The sequence below is a fragment of the Rhamphochromis longiceps genome, linkage group LG17, assembly GCF_057381845.1.
Source record: "Rhamphochromis longiceps isolate RC_006_pf linkage group LG17, R_longiceps_female_GT1.1, whole genome shotgun sequence".
NCBI lineage: Eukaryota > Metazoa > Chordata > Actinopteri > Cichliformes > Cichlidae > Rhamphochromis > Rhamphochromis longiceps.
Window position 1 is genome coordinate 38,385,397 of NC_140573.1, and position 21,997 is coordinate 38,407,393.

Genomic DNA, 21,997 nt, shown 5'->3' on the forward strand with positions numbered 1-21,997 from the left:
ATTACGCGTAGATGCTGACATACACGCAAAAAAAATAAATGCTGCTTTATGTGAGAGGGGAAGTGTTAACACTTTGGCCTTCATCCGTCTGTAATGACTCACTGTTCTGTACAGAGGAGGAGAGAAAATAAGTACGATGAGAAAAAAAAAACAAAAACACTTCCTCTGTGCAAAATCAAACCAGAGACAGCTACAGGGTGAGGGTACAAGCTTTTATGCTCGCCGGGCACTCCGATTCCACATCTTCTTCAACAACCCGAGGAGTTATGTTCTGCTCAGGACCACATCTCACCCACCTTTTAGCACTTAGCGGTTCCTCAGCCTCCACTGTGCTTTCCTCCGGCTGGAAGCGGAAGTCTTCCATGTAAACCCCGAAGCGCTCGTACAGCCACTTCTGCAGCCGTGAACTCCACACTTCCTTCTGCTGTTTCTCTGCTAAAGAAAACACATCAACTTTGATTTGCTGCTATAAGCACGACTTAGTTTTGTAATCCCCTGCACCAACAATTATGCATTGTTAAAAGAAAATCACTGATATGTGATGGGCTTATGTTATCAATAACTCTTACTCCAACCCTATCTCCTGCCCTGTCATGGGACCTAGACTGGACCACTTAAGCCTGGTCTCAGACAGTGATTATCAAACGGTAGCTGAGCAAATTCAAGGACTCACACCAGGCCTGCTTCTGTGTTTCTAAGCACGTGATTGGGAGAGCTTTGGGCCATGGTGTCTGCTTTTTCTGCATTATTAAGTCTTGTTACAGGTTAAGCCACAGAAATGACACAGTCAGGATCACCACAGGCAGGTGGACATGGCTGTGTGGAAAGGTGTGAGCTGAACCAACAGAGCTTTGCAGCCTGTGCTGTTACATAAAAGCTAAATTTGCTATTGTCGTGTGAATAAATATATATATAAAAAAAAATACTTTGCACTTTGTGTAATGAATCCGTGTTTTCTACACGATAAGCTGACTTACTGTAAATAACTGCCTGGATTTTATAACCTTAGTATTCTCTGCATGCAGTAAAACAGCCTGGTGGGCCTGATATCCTCATAAACTGCATACTTGCCAGTCAAAACAAGGACAACAGTCAACTGCTAATGCTGAAGTGCCCCTGAGCAAAAACTAGAGCTCTAATCTGCTGTGGTGTTTCAAGTGAACACTAATTTGTTGTGGTAGTACCCACAGGTGACTAACAGCCTGACTGCTCAGACATTTATTGCCATATGAGAATGAATACAGTTTGTTTTTTCTGCTCTAGATGATGCGATTCAGCTAGAAGCAGTTACATTTACAGTTTTCAAAGCCACCACTGCCAGGGCCCAAACAGACGCGATTTCTCTCTTTCACATTATCTACGGCAGGGCTTTGGTAGCTGAGTGCCAGCTCATTTAAACTAACATGTGACTGAGGGTAACATAGCAACGCTTTCACTTCATGGTGGTAATGTGGGGTTTTTTTTTTCCTTTCCTTTTTTTGCTCTTTATAGTTTGACCTTTAGTGACATCACAGCCACATCACCACTGAAATGTGTTACAAAGTTTAGGGTGCTGTAACTGCTGCAGCAGGAGGTTGACTCTGCAAACACACAACTTTAAAAGTTTCAAATGATGGCGATCGTTTGCGTGGGTGCACGATCACGCTCTGGACCTCTTTGTTATATATGTAGATGTTGATGTCAAACTACAGGAAGGAAGATTCAATTTAACACAAATCTTATAATTTATTTAAAGCTGAAAAATGAGCTAAAAATCTCTGAACAGACTCCAGGCTGAACCGCAGTAAACTGTGGATGAAGGAGATGTGCTGCAGTCCTCACAGGCTGCCACTAACTGACCGCCTCACTTTACCAAACCTGGATCTGCATAAGCCGGCCTAACATATTCTTATGTCTGCCCTAGATGAAGTGATCTACAATCATAACCCATTTTCCAAAATTAGCCTCACTCTCTCACCCTCCCTTTCACTAATATCTCACACACACAAACACACACCAATCCCTGGATCACTGAAAGTCAACCTATGAGAGTAACTGTTCAGCCTGAAACCAAAAGAAAGCACATATCAGAATCTGACCGTTATTGCCCTAATGAGCTTGTCTCATTTGTCCCTCGCGCAAATATTTTGAAAACCGACTCATTCTTAACAGCGACGATCTGGACTAATGATAGGAACCAGCCTCGATGCATTAATGTGGTTTGTTGTGTTGCTTACTTGCTCTTGACAGCACACACAGGAAACCCCTCTGTTTGCGTGCACGTGTCTGTGTGTTTGTCACGCACACTACATACTGCCTCGTGTCCTAGAGTAACCCACAAACCCTTCCGACCCACTCTGTTCCCATCGAGCGCTCCGTTGCACGCATCCTACACTTTCACCTCCCCTGCACACGTGCACACACACACGCAAACTCTCCTCTTGATTTACTCCCACACTCAGAAGACGTCAAGGACTCATTTCCTCTCCCTTAGACTCCAACTCGCCCACCTTCACCCCCCCATTTCTCGTCCACTTGGAGTCTTACCTGTTCTGTTGTTTGAGGGCGACTGCTGCTTTCTGGGAGGTTGTGGTGGAGAGTCCTCTAGCCTGAAGGGAAGGGACAGACACACACATAGTCACGAAAAAACTAAGGGAAAGATCTGTCATGTGTCAGTCTCACTTCTGTATTGTCAGAACTGCAATCTCACACTTTAAGAAGTACATGAGCCAGCATGTTGAAAGCTGCTGCACTGAACAGATCACCACAAAAGGCAAAGAGACATACACAGAGCCAGACTAGAAAGATTCACTCTGCCTGTTATCACAGTGAGTAAGGTTACTGTTAAAATCTCACACAATGAGACAAAAGGATCAGTGCCAACAAAAATGAAAAAGGGTGATAAGGTACAGCAAACATCCTCCTTTAATTTCAGACACATTAATTCAACTATCCATATCCTGCAAAAACTGAAGGCATCTGCATCAGTCTGACTTAAATAAATCTCAATGACAAATCTGAAATCACTCATTGGTCCTTTAGGGAGGGCCTACCCACAAATCACCCATCCTGCACAGCTACAAACACACACATTCAATAAGTGCATCCCTACAGCCATTCTTATTCCATAAAACGTCCTGAACAGGCACTGCAGTGGTAGTTACAAATGGATGAAACAACATTTAGAGCAAACTGGCACCGGCAAACTTGTTGCTCTTTTATCTATAAGGCTTTAATTGCAGTCATATTTCTTTGTAATGGACAGGAAATTCTAGCGTAAGACAGAATTGATCTTCTCCCTAAAGAGAAGGCTTCTCCAGAATGTGTTAATGCTTTGTTTTACTGTTTATTCCAATCATATACCAGTGAAGAAGAAATGTTTGCTGTCTGTTATGCTCATGCTGGATATTGCTGACAAAGTATTAACAGTGGAAAACTTGCAGGTCACAGTACATTAACTTCACCTCTTACAAATTCCTAAACTGCTTTCGATAGTCCTGAGGCCATGTTTCAGCGCTGGCAATCACTTGAAGAATACCAGCAGAATTTCCCATGGGCATTCAAGCTAACATTTCCACACACACAGTACATGAGAGAGAGACATGCACACCCGCAAGTGTAAAGGGTATCCCAGTAGATGCCAAGAGGCGTGGGTTTTTCCTGTCACCAGGATAGCATCTGTGTGACAGCGAGGAGATTCAGACAAGCGCGTGACTCCTTTCGTTTTCTTTCCTCCCTCTCCCTTTTTCCATCTCCCTAATAGCACGCACGCACGCACGCACGCACGCACGCACGCACGCATGCACGCATGCACGCACGCACGCACGCACGCACGCACACACACACCCCCTTGTGGAATTTCCTGCCTACCAAGCTGTTGATGCTTCTATTTATAACAGAAACCTTGGGCAGCACCGGCACCCTCGTCATCCAACTTGCCCCGTGGTAAACTCTGCTGAGCTGAACTGTTACAAAGTGCAGCGTCACCCTTTCCTTTCATTTCATAACTATTACTTCCCTTTTCATACATTTGTCCTCTCATTTCCCGTCATGTGCTTCACTCTGCAGTCCCGTCTTCTCGTCTCACCTGGTTTTGAGCAAATCGCTCATCTTCTGCTCCAGGTCTATCCTTTTGCTTCGCTCCCTCTCGAGCTCCTGCCGCAGGGAGTCCACGCTGGTCTCGTCCCGCAGCTTCCTCAGTTCCTCCTCTGGAGAAAACAAAACAACACAAACACTGGAGGTCAGAAAATTTAATTCAATCTAATTCAAGTCGATTTTACTTATATCACACCTTTATATTGTAAGGTAAAGACTCTACTGTAAAAGAGAAAAGACCCTAACAATCACATGACCCTCTATGAGAAAACTTGGTGAAAGTGGAGATCAAGAACTCCCTTTAAACAGGAAGAAACCTCCAGCAGAACCAGGGTTAGGGAGGAGTTGCCATCTAGTTGGGGGTGAGGGGAGGAAGACAGGACAAAAGACACAATGTGGAACTTGTTATGTTATCTTTAATGGCTCATCCTGATCCCTGACCCTGGTACTGCCAGAGGTTTCTTCCTGTTAAGTTTGTCAAGTTTGTCGCCAGAGGGTCATCTGATATATTGTATGTGCTTTACTTTAAAATATAAAAGATGCTATATCAGTAACATTTAATTTTTCTTAAATGATGAGATTCATACTCTCACATGCTCAGGGTCACAAAAAGGCACATAAGAAGCAAGATTTAAATTTATGTGCAATGCCATTTTCAGTAAAAGAATTCAATCCAATAAAAAAAATATTGCTTTTATCCCTCCTGTTTATAGCCTATAACCTTCACCTCTCCTCCTCACTTCCTCCTTGTCAATCATGTGATGGCTTTAATTGGTTTCAGGTAACGGCACTTTCAAAGCCTGGGGTGCAAAATCAGCACTGTCTCACACTCTATTGCCCCTGAATAAAGGAGCACATGAATATTGGAGAAGAGAAGGCCAGAAATGTGTGCACGTGCACCCATCAATCAGTACCCACTTACCCATTAGATGCTCGAATAAGCAATCGCAAAAATCAAAAGGACAGATCGAGTCCACCTTAAAGAGAAATTTTTCTGATTATCAGCAAAGCCTCTTCGAGGACAATCATGCCCTGCTGTAGCACCACTTCCATTGTGAACACCCTCAAAAGCACACAAGTTGGTGTCTCAGTTAAAAACGAGAAACATCACCTGAAACGGGTGCAACATGTTCTTGAAGTAGCAAAGTGCTGAAAGTAAAGAAAGCAATGAAAGCAGCGCAACTCCCCAATCACCCACTTTTCTCAGAACATCGCACACCCGAGGAGAGGATTCAGATTACAAGACTGTAGCTGCCACTTTCTCTTTCTCATCACCCAGCCTCATAGCTCACTCTAGTCCTTTATTACATCCCATTAACACTAATAAAACATTCATTGGCAGAACCTCCTGCAGCTACAGCGCTGGCTTCAACCTGGGGTGCTGCCTCTGAGAGAGGACATACATCCAGTATAATGCGTCTGCCTCAGATTCTTCTTCTGCATTTCTAGTTTACTCAGAGCAGTTTGGGAAAATTTGGCTCTCTTTGAAGTCTTCCTTTTGAAAATCCTCTGCAGTGGTGCATTAAAGAAAAACAAACCATCATTTTATCTCTTACTTCCCAAAATGCAAAATGACTCCTCTCATACATTCAACAGTGGCTGTGTCTCTCCTCCCATCGGCACAGCATTCAAATATGTATGAAAACGTGCCTCTGTGTACATAACAGTAAGCAAAACACAGGCCAAAGGTCGCAATGGGCTTAAGCTGCTTAATGGTTGCCCTGTGCCATAAGATCTGCAGCCAACTTTAAACCTATTACATTAAAAGACTAGCAGCAGCAGCGGGTATGATACAAGCAGTAGTTTAGCTTTGAGTTTAGTGTAACATAAGCAAAGTCACTCTGTACAGAAAAGGAATTGATAATGACAATACTCTGAAAAAAACCTGCATTAACTTTTGGTGAGGAGGAGCCACAAGTGGTAAATAAGCTGGAAACATGATCACAGACTTGAAGCAGCATCTGTGATCACCTGGAGCAGTGTCTGCAACATTAGGTCTGCTTTGGTTTCTACCACAATATCTGCATTATTTCCACAACACTGATGAGCAGTCCGATGAAACTGCTGAAGGACCTTCAAGTCAAGTAACATGATAACCAAACCAACCACAGGATCTCTTTCTTAATAAGATGACTTGGGTGGTTTTCACAGCTTTTTACCACTAATGCCCACTCGTACGCTGCCGCTCCGTACAACCACTCCCTGCACCCCACCCCCAATTTCTTTCTCCCATGCTCCACTCCTTCCCGTGCATGTATTCCCTCTCTGTAGTTTCCTTCCACATTGTCCATAACCTTCAAAACACCAGAAATAGAGATGCTGCAGAGTCCATAACACTGCACTGGAAGTGGGGCCACAAGTGTGTGATACAGCACAGCTTGGCACTGTACGCTATGTGTGTCGGACGAGGAAGGATAGAGTACAATCTGTTTTTTTCTGTTCCACAGAGGCCCTCTACATCAGATAGCATATTAATAATACTGTCAACATGCCTGTTCTGCACCTAAAACTGGATTGCTGACTTCTATATATAAATCTTCATCCTGGATTGCCACATCACAGGGTCTCTTCAGCCATTACGAAAGCTAGTAACTAGACCATTTATGTGTAACACAGACAGGGGATTAGCTAAATGCCATGCAAAGAGATGTCACTTTTAATCATGCTGACCTTCTGTTCTTTGCAGACTTTGAATGAAACCATAATATCTGTAGAAAAGCTACAAAAACATCACTATGAACTTTACACATGATACATTATTTTATAAGGAAGGTTTGGATGCTGAGGGCAGATTATGGAAATGATGGAGGTTCTGCACTGCTTAACGGTGTTTTATTTGTACCAGGTTAAAAGGAATCGTTATGCACATTTTTAAATTGTACTGGAGTAGCGTTGCATGACTCACACTTCAAAGTAATTCTTAACCATTTCATATTGGGCCCTAATGCAGCACTTCAATCCCCTCTTACTTTAAGTCTACTCTCGCTTCAGGCCGGCTTTCTTCCAATTGGCTGCCCCTCTTAAACAAAAGGTGGGCGGGATTTCTGTGCCCTGTATCCAGATTTGTGTTACGCAGACACATAGCAGTTTCTTTTTTGAATAATTGGAGTCAAAAAGCCAAAATAAAACTAAATGTTTGCATTCCTGAATGCTGATGAGGATTTGTGACAATAATAACCACTATACAGAAATTTCCTAAATCAAAGCATACATGTAATTTTTCATTTTTGTCTCGTCACACCATTATTAGAGCTAGTAGAGCCCAAACCTATACAATGAATTTTTTATGGTCCTGATCCACTACTGAGGTAGAGATGCTATATTTAGCTGGACAGATGAGTCCTGGTTCCCAACTCAAATGTGACAAAAACATACCTCATCTGGTTAAAACTTCTTTGATAAACTGAGGAAAAATCAAATCATTCACACTTACATGTAACCTTTAAATACCTCCATGGATTCAGCAATTTAAAATGTAAAGTTTAGAGCACCTTACAGACCTCAGAACACTTTTAAAACAGGCTGGCTTGTGTTAGTCACGTCCGGCTTATATTCCAAAGATGGCAAACTTACTGAGGTTGAGGTTACTTTTATGGCTTTTGAAATTATCGACAGCTCCACTGTAAAGCAACTCAAAGCTGTCAAAGGTGCAGTCCTCCATCCTGCACAAGGCTATGCGCCTCTGCAATCGACCGGTCCCCGGGACGCTGCTGCAGGAACGGGACGGCAGAGTGGCCGCTTTGGGTCGGTCTTGACGTCCAGCCATGGCTGCAGGTTGCTTTAGTCTAGCCCGGAGAGTTTAACCCTCCCACTCTGACCTCAAAACTCCTCCAAGGCCCGTAAAAGTTTAGCTACAGGTCCCATGTTTACATGCCTCATCCAGAGATCAGGGATTTCTCCAAACTAAGTTATCGCAAGCAGCACAACGGACTGTTGTGACAGGCCTCCACACAGTGTGATGAGCAGCGATCAGAGCTGGTCTGCATGTGTCAGGCTCTGGGTGACAAGAGAAGTGGGGCAGTGGAGGTAAAGAGAGGCGGAGCTTTGCTCGGCGGCCAGCAGACTAAGAGGGCCTGGAATCTGAGATTTCTCAGCAGACTAGAGCTGTCAGACACACACACACACACACACACACACACACACACACGTTCATCTGTCAGCGGCCTTATATGACCCATGTGGATGAGGATGTGTTGTGTTTTTGGTTTAAGAAGGTGTGTGTGAAGAAGCATGTGTGTGGACAGAAAAGTCTGCACGCGTACTGTACGCACTGGACATGAACTGCAAACCGCTTTTCATTTACGCAAGTTTTTTAAGTCCTCAAAGGAAAAGTACTGTGTGAGTTTTTCAATCCAGGCCAGAGACAATAGCTCCTTTCACGAAAGCAGTGGGGGCATGGGGTGGGGGAGTTCGGAGAATAAGAGAGACAGAGCGGGAGAGAGAGGGAAAATCAGCTGCTTCGCACTGGCCTCTCACTGTTCCCATTCACTGCCGTATTTTCCACAACACTCTTTTACTTGAGCATAAAGGAAGGTCGATTTTTGTGGCCTCCAGCCGATCTGCAGATGTTAACAGGCTATTCAAGCTTCTGGCTAAGGAAAAAGAGAAGGGGAAACCACGGCACAGGCATCCAAAATGAAACTAGCAACTAACAGGAACACGTGATTTCTCTATTCCCCACTTCTGTATGAGAAAAGATGACAACAGAGCTGGATGATTCACCTTTGTCTCAAATGAAGCCTTTTTTGCACATAAAAGGGCTGATCATATATAAATTATAAATACCGATTTACTTTACCATATGATATATGATTATATCATTAAGTACAGAGAACATTTATGTATGAGTAAGAGCATTGCATTCCCAAACATATATATGTATAAAAGACATCCAAATATAAAGCTGTAGTTGGACCGAACTGTTTCCTCCCCCTCTCCTTGGCCGCCTTCCTCTCTGGCCTTGATGTCTGTGGATAACCTAGATTGGACTTGCTTGGTGTCCTCACTTCATCCCCCCCTCTACAACACAGGTCGACTTCACGGCTAAGTTCTTCCTGCAACATCAAAAACAACCCCGACGTCTTTCTCGTCTCATGCCGTGTTTGTCAACCTCTTGTTTACGTGATGCCGAGCCAAACTCCTTGACAGGCAGCGTGTGTGGGAGTTAAAGTGTGTCTGTGTTCTTTCTAAATGTATGTGTGTTTGCTATTGGCCATTTGTGTGAGACTCATATTTACATAGGAGAGGGGGGGGTGGAGAAAAACATGAGCGTGTCATAAATAACCTAGATGAGCAATGTTCAATAATCCGATTTTGTGTCAGCAGGGAGGATACATTTCTCCTGTTTAGGGATTCTAAATCACATCACAGATTTCATTACATCAGATATCTGGTAAAGATTACAGTTTCCCCTGTAAGAAAAGGAAACCGGGCAACTGTAAAGAAAACAATTCCCACGGGGTCTGAGAAATGCCATGCGGTGAACTCGGAGGATTGTGCAGAACCCCATTTCCTCTGTTAACAGATGCTGCTAGTCATTTAGCTACTGCACACTTCCATGTCTCACTCAAAGAGCACAGTACTCGGTGGTAACCATGCTGCTTTGACAAAGCAGTGAGTCGGCTCATTTCTACTCTGAACTTTTCTACCCACATGGCCAACTGTTGCATTCTCACACGCTTCCCTGCAGCTAATGAAAGATGACTAAACAAACTGATGATGATGAGGATAACTGTAACACTTGTGAGTCCAGTGAGAAGATCATCTAAAATGTTGTCCATTCCAAACTGTACCGACACCGAGATTATACTTAAAGGCCTCTTCACAAAACTCCCAAATATAGAAACCATCTGCCTCTGCAATGTCCAGACCCTTCAATGCCAGTGACTTCATTTCCTGTAAAGAGCTCACGTATGATGGAACCGACAGGTCCCGTGAAAAATTTCTTCATTATCATGCAGCGTGTACTGAAGCTGCCCATTAGATGGAGAATAAATCCTTGTCATGCAGCAAGTACTATGGCTGCTTATTTAGAAAGACAATGAATCATCATCACAGCAAAAGAAATGAGTGATGAGGCAAAGACCTGCAAGATACTCCATCACTTGCATAATTTTCCCAAAGAAGGCTAAACCAAGACTTTTTAATAACTTCCATTTTTCTCTGCATAACAGGTCTCCACAATTACAATACACTCTTCATTACTACGTTACTTCCTTACAAGTTTTTCCCTCTAAATGAACGCTCTAAAAAGACAGATCGCATATTACCCACTTTTTTGCCTTTAAACACCCTCTACACATCCTAGTCTATATAATAACCATTTGCAAACTTAACTTGCAGTTTATCAGCTGCTTTGTGATTTAAAACTAGAAAAAAGAAGCTGTTTTGCATCAGCCATCAGACAGAACTGAATTCCCACCAAAAACAGTGAAAATATGGTAAATGGTAAATGGCCTGTATTTATAATAGCGCTTTACTAGTCCCTAATGAGCCCAAAGCGCTTTACACATCCAGTCATCCACCCATTCACACACTGGTGATGGCAAGCTACATTGTAGCCACAGCCACCCTGAGCTGCAACAGTTTATTACAGTTTCAATAAACCAATTTAACTACATTTTATTTATATAGTGCCAAATCACGACTTTGTAGTGTATTTTATTACTAACTACTACTATTGCAGTTTACTTGTATTTGCTTAATTGTTTACTAAATGTTTGAGGTGTGAAATAAACCGCAATGGTGTGTGTGCTTGGAGGATGTGTTTGTGCGCCGGGGTTTTGGTGGTGGTGGTGGTGGGGGGGTGGGGGGGGGGGGGGGGGGGGGCGCGCGAGGATTTTCTTGTAAAACAAAGGGGGGCCTAGCAAAAAGTTTGGGAACCACTGCTTTAACTAATAATCTAAAGCGCCTTGAGGTGACTCTTGTTTTGATTTGGTGATGTATAAATAAAATTGAACTGAACTGATATGAAAACGATTGGTTGCGGTTGAGGGGAGAGAGACATGACAAAAGACATGCTGCCCAATAAAGTGGTTGTAATTATTCACAGCTTGTCTGAGTTCGAACTGCTTCTTCTATGTTTTTCCCTTAAAGAATAGCAAAGTGACTTGAGCCAAGGCCTCTCTGTGAAAAATGGTTGCTGGTCTACTTTCTATGGTCTGCTGCAGACCCTGTGTCTATTCATTTGGATTTATTATAGTTGGAAAATTGCATTCCCATAACAGTTGCATAACCTAAGCTCAACTATAAGAATTTTAGACTGACTTCAGCCTGATTGAAATAGAAACGAATTTAAATGGAGGTTAAAGTAAAAATCTCCCTTCTCACTGAAAAACCTGTACTGACCACAACCCCCGAACCACTCGGTTTTGTTTTCTAGCTAACCGATTATCTTTTCGATGTCCATCTCTCCACAGTTCACAGGATTCATTGTGGAACAAAAATTAATGCTTAGATTTTAGTACAACTGGCAACACATGATCACCTAATGATCACCAGAGTTCACCCGAACTGTGCCAGATCTCCAAGGGTTGATTGTGTTCATCTGGACGTAGCGTTTTGTGGGAGAAATGTTTCGTCGCTCATCCAGGTGACTTCTTCAGTCTCAGCTGACTGCAGGTTTCCCCCAATCTTATAAACAGTACATTTGAATAATGACTGAAACCAGCCCAGTGAAGGAACAATGGGCTGGGAGGTCAGTTCCTTAATCTTAATTATGCAAATTCTCATGACCATTGATCAACAACCACTGATCAAAGCCCACTGATCAATGGTCATGCATACCATTCACAGACAGTTGGGGAATGGCTGCAATCACAGCATTGTAAGATGGTGAAAGATGTACCCTTAGGCCCCCTCCTCGATTCAGAGATGGTCCTTCCCTTTTCACGTAAATGGCCTCCTTGACTCCTCGCTCAAACCAGCGTTCCTCCCTGTCCAGGATGTTACATCCTCATCATTGAAAGAGTGTCCACTGGCCTGTAGGTGTAAATAGACTGCAGAGTCCTGGCCTGACGAGGTAGCTCTTCTGTGTTGTACCATCCGCTTTGCCAGAGGTTGTTTGGTTTCCCCGATGTATAAATCCCGGCAATCCTCCCGGCACTTAACAGCGTACACTATGTTACTCTGTTTGTGTCAGGGGACCCAATCCTTGGGGTGGACCAATTTTTGGCACAGCGTGTTTTGGGGTTTAAAAGCCACAGAGACCCGGTGTTTAGAAAAAATGTGTCTCAACTGCTCTGTGCCAGATCGTATTCATCATTTTCGAGCGCCCCGCCATTTCTGCAAGAATCCCTCCTTCTAGATTACTTGTTAGATTTGAGTGAAACAACACTGTCCTGATGTGACTGTTTGCATGTCTGCTTGACTACCCGATGAATTTCAATTCTCACAGTGGCTCCATGATCTAGTGGTTAAAACGGTCACTTTAGATGCAAGATATCAGCAATTCGAGAGCAGGAGGAGACCCATATCCAGCCTCAGGGGAATCAAAAGCTAGTGTACTCCTAGTGCTGGTCCCAAGCCCCGATAAATAGGAGAGTTACATCAGGAAGGGGATCTAGTTTAAAATTTGTTCCAAATCAAACGTGGATCCATACACTGTGCTGACGCTGTGGGAAACCACATAGCCATCCAGCCAACTAAGGACAACTTTTTTTTCCTGCACTTCACACATTACAACATGTGAACTGTAATGTAAAGACCTCCTTTACTGTGTTTTCAGCTCTTTTCCACCTGTGAAAGGTTGAAATTGTTTAAACAATATTTGCTTTGCTGATATACTCCTATTATTTCAGGGGGGCAATATGTGCTTGTATTATATTCATATTTAGCCAATATATAGATCCTTACTTTCTTTAATTTCTAAATGTCTGCTAGTAGCAACACTTCCTGTGACGCAGCTGGGATGTACTTGCTATTCCATGAAACCCTTCCAATAGTTTTACTGCAGAGAAAATTCCAGCATTTATAGTCTGAATTCTCTGATTCTACTAGTGCTCACTTGTTCAGCTGCCTGTGTGTGTCTGCCCAGTTAGAAGTAGGGCAGCAGCTAGGACACCGTATCGACCAGCCAGTCACTGCAGAGCTCAAAGCGTGGCCTGTTCCCCTGCGGTGACCTTCAATACGCGACCTCACACAGGATAACTGCACTGTCGCTCTCTCTCTCTCTTGCACCCACCCCTAATCCTTTACAACTGGTTGGAACTAGCAGTGGTAAAACCAATAGACCCCAATTAAGGGAAGGCCTGTCTACAACTGTGCAATGTGAGAATATAGCTGTACTTTAGCCTACCAGAACAAGGGCCAATGTTTTCAGAAGAGAGATCCACGCATTGGTGTGGGTAATTCATTTGGCTAGCAGACATTCTTTTATTAGCTCCAAGTACAAATGATGCCTTTTGTGATGTAAAATCTGGTAGGAAAAAAAATAGAAACATCAACAAGTCAAGAATAAAAAGTAGGGAGAAGAGAAAAACAAAAAGGGGAAATAAGGGCAAAGAGAGGCCGGTATGAGTAAAAAAAAAAGAAAAAAAAAAAAAAGAGAACACGAATAATAGCGAGACAGAACCAAGAGGAATGAGAGAAAGGAAAGCAGTGAAAGCCTAGGAAATTAAGCCGGCTCATATAACGACATGAGGTGATTTCCACTGGCACTAACCTCTACCATTTATCACTTGTGGGAGGGTCAGTACAGCTCAGTTCTTTTACCCACAGGACAGACTCTAGCTGTTATATCCCCTCTGCTTCCACATCTATTCCCATGATAATCACAGAACTCTCACAGTGTTATCACTCAAACAAATTGTTCTCTTTGTGCTCATCCTTGTGTGCAGCATGTTCAGACACTACACACAAAGTTTTCCACGAAGCGAATCCTCCATCAAAGAGATGCGGTGATCTTAAAGCATGGTCATAATATAAATTTATCCCTCGTGGACAATCTCTAGACTTTTTTTTTTTTAAACAAATACCACTGTAAGAAAATGTTATTTGATATTCTCTTGCTTATAGCAAAGCATTCCTATGGCCAGTGGTGCTTCCAGAGGTTTTTCATAGGGGTGGCCATATGGGGGCCACTAATATTGGAGTGGCACAACAAACACCACAAATTTTTGGCAATTGCCCCCCCCCCCCCGCCCGCCTATGGCTTGCTTTAAAACCAGTCTCTTTCACGGATAATTGTGCCTTCACAGACGTCACCAATGCCATGAGCACTGATCCACCACCCATACCATCAACTATGCAGCCTACACCAGCGGTCCCCAACCTTTTTTGCACCATGGACCGGTTTATGTCCCACAACATTTTCACTGACCGGCCGTTAAAGATAACAGGGATAAATACAACAAAATAAAACCAGTACCAGTACCCAAAAAAAGAAGATTTATTCATAACACACAGGAAAAGACCCAGGGAAACCAAGTTAAAGATAAAAATGATTTTTAAAAAAAAATGATAAAAGAAACCCCGAAAATCATAAATCTCACACCCGAGCCTTAACTCTCGTGGCCCAGTACCAAACAACTCACGGACCAGTACTGGTCGATGGCCCGGGGGTTGTGGACCGCTGGCCTACACTGTACAGGTTAAAACAAGCAGGACAATCCCTCTCCTGCTTAGCCCAGAGGAGGCATTGTCCATGGCAACATCCATGACAACTTTTCCAGTGATTCCGTGGCCATGCCCAGTTTCTTGTAAAAGGTGCACCAAATTCAGTCATTTTGCTTCAGTCATATCGCTTGGATGTGAGTCACAGACGCAGCATTAAAAAATAAAAAATAAAAAATCAAATACACAAAAAAAAAAGAACACACACAGCATCCAATAATCACTTAAACCTAAAGCCTCAGCTACACAGGCCTACAGGTTAGTCGGTGACCCCGTGGCTCATCGCTTGGAAAACAAATATCTGTTTGCCAACCAGGTGGAGAGTGGAGGTTGGAGGCTGCCAATTGCTTTAGCCACTGGCAAAATGCTAAGGTAACCCATAGTTTGTATGGAATACAGCAAAGTAGAACTTTGAAAGCGAACAGTCTTTATTTCTGGTTTGTGTGCCACTCTTCACTTTCACAAATAGTAATCAAGTGTTGTCATCTTCCATACCAACTATATGCAGTTGCAAGGAGGCTTCTGGTCCAGTACTGACTGTTTGTGACCATTTTCACCTAAAGACAACACCTCTAGCAATCACCCGCAACTGGTCATGGAAACCTCATTTGTCCTTAGTGACTAGTGGTTGTCAACTGGTCTTTAGGCCTTTTGTTGCTGACATCTACTAAGACAATATTTACCCAAATTTTCACTTTTCACTGGTTTTTAATCATACTATGGTATAAACAGGTACAAACACACAGGGGAGCAGCAGTATCAACATGTCCTCCACTGTTTGTCAGCACTTCTACAAGTAGGATGTGATGCTGGGTCAAAGCAGAAAAAACACTCTGGTGGACATGCACTCCCATGCTAACACTGTGCTGAGAGCTTCAAAGCACAAGCATTCAGTAACTATAGAAACCTGACTTACCAGCAAACAACAGAAACATTTATTGCTACTGGCTACAAAGCTAATTGGAGGCAGTGAATTATGAGCAGCACTGCTTAACTGATGAAAACATCTATTTAAAAACAACAACAAAACAGCACTGTCCCATAAAGCTAATCTGATAGCTTACGGTTAGGTATGTGTGCATGAATCGGGACTACATGAGAGAGGGAATACACTGGGATCTGTCTGAAGACAAAGACGAGAACTGAAGAAAAGACCAGAGTTAATAGAGCAAAAGGCCATGATGACGCTCTGTTACGAGTAAGAGTGTATTTGTGTGTGTTCGCGCGCACGCATTATGGTCTTTTTTTTTTTTTTTTTTTTTTTTAATGTGATCTCACGTCCGGAAGCATGATTACAAATTAACCAAGTTAGTGTCCTCAGAATAGCGCGGGCCAATCACAACAAATGCCGAGGGAAAAGGCATGGGCCATTCCATCCACGCACACGGCATCTGGAATGGAAACTCATGCCTCCTGTACAGGAAGGAGACAATCTACTTAAACAGTGTGTTTGTTTTAGTATACAGCGTGGGCTCCCGTTTTATTTTTGGCACGCAAGAGAAAGATATCACAGAGAGAGAGAGGGGGAAAAAAAAAAAAAAAAAAAAAAAAAAAAAAAAAACCACCCACACTCAGATAGCTCTGAATACTAAAGAGATTCAAGGAGAGCAAATAATTTCTTGGGTTAAATGCTGAGCCAACGTCGGCGCAAAAGCAAGACACTTCAAGGTTTGAAAGGATGTCTGAATCTCTGCTCCTTATTTTCTTCTTTCCCTGCAGTCGAAGAAGCTAAACTGAATTTAAGACAGAAATGGAAGCTAAAATTAGTCCAAAAGCTAACATGTTATTCACATTTTACATTTTTACATGTGGGTCTCATCACAAAAATGTGCTTGCTGTGAGCAAACAGCGACCTTTCAACAATAAAATTGCCCTCTTAACCACGATTGACAAACAAGTGACTTTAAGCAACAATTTTCCACATTTGCTCCACTCTGTTTTACTTATTGTGGGCATTTTCCCACAATGTCACTGAACCTCGCTACATAGTATCCATCAGTGCTCACTAAAGAAATGTGCACATTCCCAGATGCCACTCACCTGGCAAATTATAGGCTTTTAGTGTTTGCCAAGAGGTCACAAACTGGTATCTTGGCCTGTGTGTGAGACTGGGGCTTTAAGATTCACAGGGAAAGAGTGTAAAGCAGTGTTACTCATCACCATCCACTCTGAATATCACTTCAGAGTTCCTGCCAACCTCTATAAACTAATATTTACATATAAATGAATCTATAAATAAGAGATACGACTTAAGCTATCAGAAACCTTCTGGTGTGCTTTAGTATACCAATCCAGCATCTATATAGAGTGTAAAAGCAGCAACACATTTGTGTAAAGATGCACTTAAAAACCTTTGGCTATTGTCTGACAGTCAGTAACTTCTTTTATCTGGGGGTTTGTTTGTTTTTTTTTAACCCACAAACAGTGACGAGCACGTGACACACTGGCCACCACCTCAAGGCACTAAGGCAGCAGCCAACAGTCGAGACTGGGTTACAGTTTATGCAAAGTACTCATTTCCAACTGCTGCTGATAGTATTGCAAAGTCAAAGTTATATCAACCACAGCATCTCAGCCATGCAGTGGCAAACGGGATGCTGAATGTCAAGTTCCAAACCTCCTCTGGCATTAACATCAGCACATAAACTGCATCAGGAGCTTCATGACTGGCTGAGCAGTTCCTCTAGATATGCAAGGAGCCCAGTGCTTTTTGATACGTATTGCATATCTGACTGGAAATAATGGAATAAGAGGAAGTAGCTGCACTGGATTGGCTGGAGGCACTGTAGGCAACAGGCTGTACAGTGTCTATGTCCAAGTATTTAACTGCACCTGCTGTAAAGAGTAATGGTATCATCAAATATTAAGAATATTCTTAATATAAGCTGAACTTCATGTCAATGACCAAAATCCGGCGCTTCACAGTACACCATAGTGTCTTTCTATAGCACCTATGTTCCAGAAACAACCATTACACAGCACATTAAACTACAATGTCTCACTACAAGGAGTCTTTTGTCTCACCCTGCTAATCTTATTAGCTTTAACTAATGACAACGTGTATGTCAGCATTTAAATCTGTGTTCATCTGTGCTTAACACGCACTGAGAAAAATCATGAATAACCACTTGTGCAGCAGGCTATATTGTGCAAGCCGTCCCATAAACTCAGCGCTACATAGTTTATCGTATGACGACAGCACAGGGAAGAAGGGGAGAGTGCAAAGGAGTAGTGGAAGTGGAAGCCAAAATAACAAGAGCGCACGGCAGAGAGCAGGACTCCATTACTTGCTAATGGATTGTCATGCTTCAGTGTTCCCAGAAGTACGATTACACCGGCCAAAGATGGAATGAGAGATTGAGAGGCGTGAGAGAAATGAATAACCTGAGCGTGAAAGAGGAACTGAAGACAAACTGAAAGAAACGTGCGTAGTGGTTTGTCAAGTGTCTCCCATATTAGTGGCTGTTCTGAGCTGTCACAGCTTTGGAATTACGTGGGAACATCATAGTGATCTGATAAGGAGAAAGAAAGGGAAAATCAAAAAAAGAATAAGAGGAAGAGAATAAGTTTAAAAGCAAATTAAAAAAAAAAAAAAAGAACTGAGGCTGATCCGGAAATTGGAGAGCAGGGAATGGTGGGCAGAATCACAAAGAGCAGCTCGGCAGGATGAAGAGGAAAGAAAAAAGCAATGAGAGCTTTAGAAGATGTTTTTAAAGATGGGAGAGAGCAAGGAAAGGGAAGTAAGAGATATCCATGAAAAATAGCTCACTAGCTCGCATCCTGACAGTATGACAACGGGTCCAGCCCTTTGAGCTTAGGCACAGCATTATGAGAGAAGGCATAGCCTGAGGTATTCACACACACACACACACACACACACACACACACACACACACACACACACACACACACAAATAGAAAAGTTAAAGAGGGCGGGCGGAGACCTGACAGTCCATTACAGAGCACTGGCAACAAGGTTGTTGTAAAGGTACAGCAACTGCACACCAACCAGGTTAGACAAGCCTGTAACAGAAAAGCACCGTCCAGTCCCCTCACCCTGACTTAACCTGCTTTGCCCCAGTTTCCCTGCCTCTTCATAAATCACTAAACGTTTACAGAAAAATCTGCTACTTTCCCACTACTTTTATCAGTGATGACAACTGCAAAGATACCCTGAATCTACACTGAGCACAGTTTTGTTATTGGATGCTGTGTGGAAGTCATAATGACTTTCATAAGCAAATGGAGTTTGTTAAGATTAATTAAGGACAAATTAGGTCCTGGCTACAGGTAGACCTACAGGTGGGTGCAACATTTTGGTGGGCTGCAGCACCTAGCACAGGAAAGACTGCACATACAGAGGAAGGACTGCACACTTTGAATGCAAATGTCATGCAGTCAGTTGAAACACTAAAACTAAAATGGCACTTGTCTTTACAAAACAAAAATCCACAGATTAATTGATTAATTATTGAAAATCTGCTTCAAGTAGCTATAATTATAACCCTTATAAAGCACATTATCAATCATTTTATTGCACATATTAAAAAAAAAAAAAGTATGTGACAAGTAGTTTTTTGACTCTTGGTCTTGCCTTTAGGCTGATATCAGTGATTCTTGTGAATTGTGAACAGGCACATGGTCAGACAGATGTATGAGCTAAAAATCAACAATGTGAATGTGAGTTTCAATGGCCATCTATCCTTTGATAGCTACAATAATTTCTATCCTCCCATGACCCTGAACTGTATAAGCAGTGAAGAAAACCGATGGATGGAAGGATTGAAATCTTTTTGAAAACACATCGAGCGAGTTTATATAAGGTCCAAAAACATAAAACGCTTTCCAGGGTTACTGGGTTCACTAGCACTTTGTAATGTCTCCTCCCAGGCTGCCTCTCTGGTGTAGCATGGACAATTGATTAACACTAGTGCAGCAGCTGCTTGTTCCATCATGTTTCCAGTGTAATTTCAGGGTTGCTAACATACAGCTACCAAAACAAGATGATACTGCCTTTGTTACTGTCAATTCTAGCATAGATTACACAGTCACACTAGTTTGTTCAGTGTTGTGTTCGTATTCGTTTCCCCTTCAACTTGCTTTTGAGAAACTGGAGAAAGGCTTCCTTACAGAGAGCTAAGCTAACCCGATGAGGACATGACAGAATGCCTGGATTTGAGTATTTCATCACTTCTTTCACATTAATGATAGCAAAATTTGAGTATTTTCTGTCATTGACAACACTGATGACGATCTACTGTAATACTGTTTAAAAAAAAAAACAAAAAAACTAACATACAAGCATTACATTGCTTTCAGTGTCTGAGACAACAACTGGGAGATGTCCTCTGGATAAACCATGCGTTTGCAGGATTGGAAAGTACCCTGTTTAGACCTCTTCTCAAACCCCCCCGAGGGAAATGTTCCAACAAAACTGACCTTGCTGGACCTGATCATTTTCAGTCTCCAATGAGGCAGCAGAAAGGACAAAATGAAAACAGACACAGACAAAAAGCCATGTATATCAGGCAATCACACAAAACACTGATAAAGCAATCATCTGTTCCATTTGGGTATGAGACAATGGGTGTGGCCTCTGTCACCATGGCACCAAATTCTGATACAGCCTCTGGTAAAACCAAGTACTGCTTATCAGATAGGAGCTTCTATTTCAGCTTCTAAATTGAGCAACTCATTAGCATTTCTTGAATCTAACAGATTGGCAGCCCAACATAACAATGTTGTGCACAACAACCGCGAGCAATGGATAAAACCAAGCCGACTGCAGTCTCAGACAGTTAAACCGCAAATTCAGTGAGATCACAAGATGACACAGATTACGTTTGTCACTTTGCAAGAACTTACAACATGTGTGATTCTTCTTAATAAGAAACATGTATCACTTCTAAAATCTCTCCTACAACACGACTAGCACATTTCTGTGTCGAGTTGCATGATAAGACATCACTAAGTGCCAGCACGAGTTCTTAGACTCTTTACACCAAAAACCATCTCTTCAGCATAAGAGGCTGCCTGCTACATTTGCCGTACAAACACACCAAAAACAAACAAAAAAGGCCATTTAGATAAGAAACTGATGAATTCATGAGGCGATATCTCTACAACACCAAATCACCAGTGCAACACAATGCAACAGACATTTTCACTTGTTCTCTTACAGCTGCAATCGTCTCGCCAAATATGAAGTTTTCTATAAAACAATGGGAATGGGATGGGACAGATCCGACATTTGGACCCAATCGGCCAAATTGTCACTCAAAAAGCTACATCAACTATCGCTGACAACGGGCAAATCGAAGGTGCTGGTGTCTTTAGCCACTTTTTGTTGGTCTGCGTGTGCCACGTGTCAGCAGCAGTGCACCAGCTGCTCCACGCTAGTCTGTCACCTAACCACAGACTGTGGTTTAAATGAGATGACACGAATGAAAAGTTCCTCCTCTGATGCTGCTTTGTCCTCCTCTCTGTGTCATCGGGACGCTTTTATTTAGTCAGAGTCAACTCTAGTAACATTCTCATCGTTAGATCCACTCCTCACGTGAAAAGGTACACGCAGAGCAAATAAGAAGAAACTAGTGTGGCGGTAAACGACAGTAAAGATGCTTAACAAGCACAAATAAGATCAAATAAGACCTGAAGTGAAACGACTGAACTGCTGCATCGCTAGTTCTGGGTAATTCAGAAAATCTGAGGCAGGACTCAGATATGCTGCTCCGGTGCTCGATGGTGGGTGTTACGGATGTTTGTGTGGCTATTTTTGCTGGTGCGACTACCATAGCAACAGTAACCAACCATCACAAAGCAAGGTAGCTGAGCTTCAATTAAAAGTTATCAGCCAAGTTAGCTGCCTGTTAGGAAATGCGTTCATTTAGAACAGGCTGATTAGCCACTTCAGTGATCAACTTCTCCATTTTGATGCTGAACTATAACAGACAGCCACTTTGCTCTTTCTGAATAAATGCATGAGATTTTTTTGGCTTAACAGGCAGACTGGAGCATTTGAATAAACATATTTGATTGGCTGATACCTACACTGGCACCTCAAAAACTGGATTTTTCTCAGCTTTAAGTGCAAGCAGCACAAATAAAGTTTCAGTAAATAAAAGCAGCTTAAGCAATTATATTTAGTTGGAAAATAAATGCCCAGAAAAGTGCAGTGTGTGCATACTCACGTAGGAAATGTTTCTCCAATAAGGCAATTTCCAAATGACCCTTGACTTCGTTGAGCCGCTCTGACTCTGACCTCTGGAAGTCCTGTATGGCTGCAGCCATAGTGGGAGACCCCGAACCAGCC

At 42.6% G+C, this 21,997-nt stretch overlaps 1 protein-coding gene across 6 annotated transcripts in view; it reads right to left on the reverse strand.

Annotated features, from left to right (window-relative positions):
• Window positions 1-21,997, reverse strand: part of gramd4a (GRAM domain containing 4a) — a 53,460-nt gene that overhangs the window by 14,171 nt on the left and 17,292 nt on the right. For 3 of the 6 annotated variants that reach the window (XM_085385895.1, XM_085385893.1, XM_085385896.1), the window contains 4 exons: window positions 21,876-21,996; window positions 4,067-4,187; window positions 2,527-2,588; window positions 297-435 (listed from right to left, as the gene is read on the reverse strand). In XM_085385895.1, the coding sequence (XP_085242021.1) occupies window positions 297-435; window positions 2,527-2,588; window positions 4,067-4,187; window positions 21,876-21,996 (443 nt within the window). Of the gene's footprint in view, window positions 1-296; window positions 436-2,526; window positions 2,589-4,066; window positions 4,188-7,647; window positions 8,652-21,875; window position 21,997 lie in introns of those variants that run through there. The other 3 variants (XM_085385894.1, XM_085385899.1, XM_085385900.1) reach the window with 2 other exon arrangements.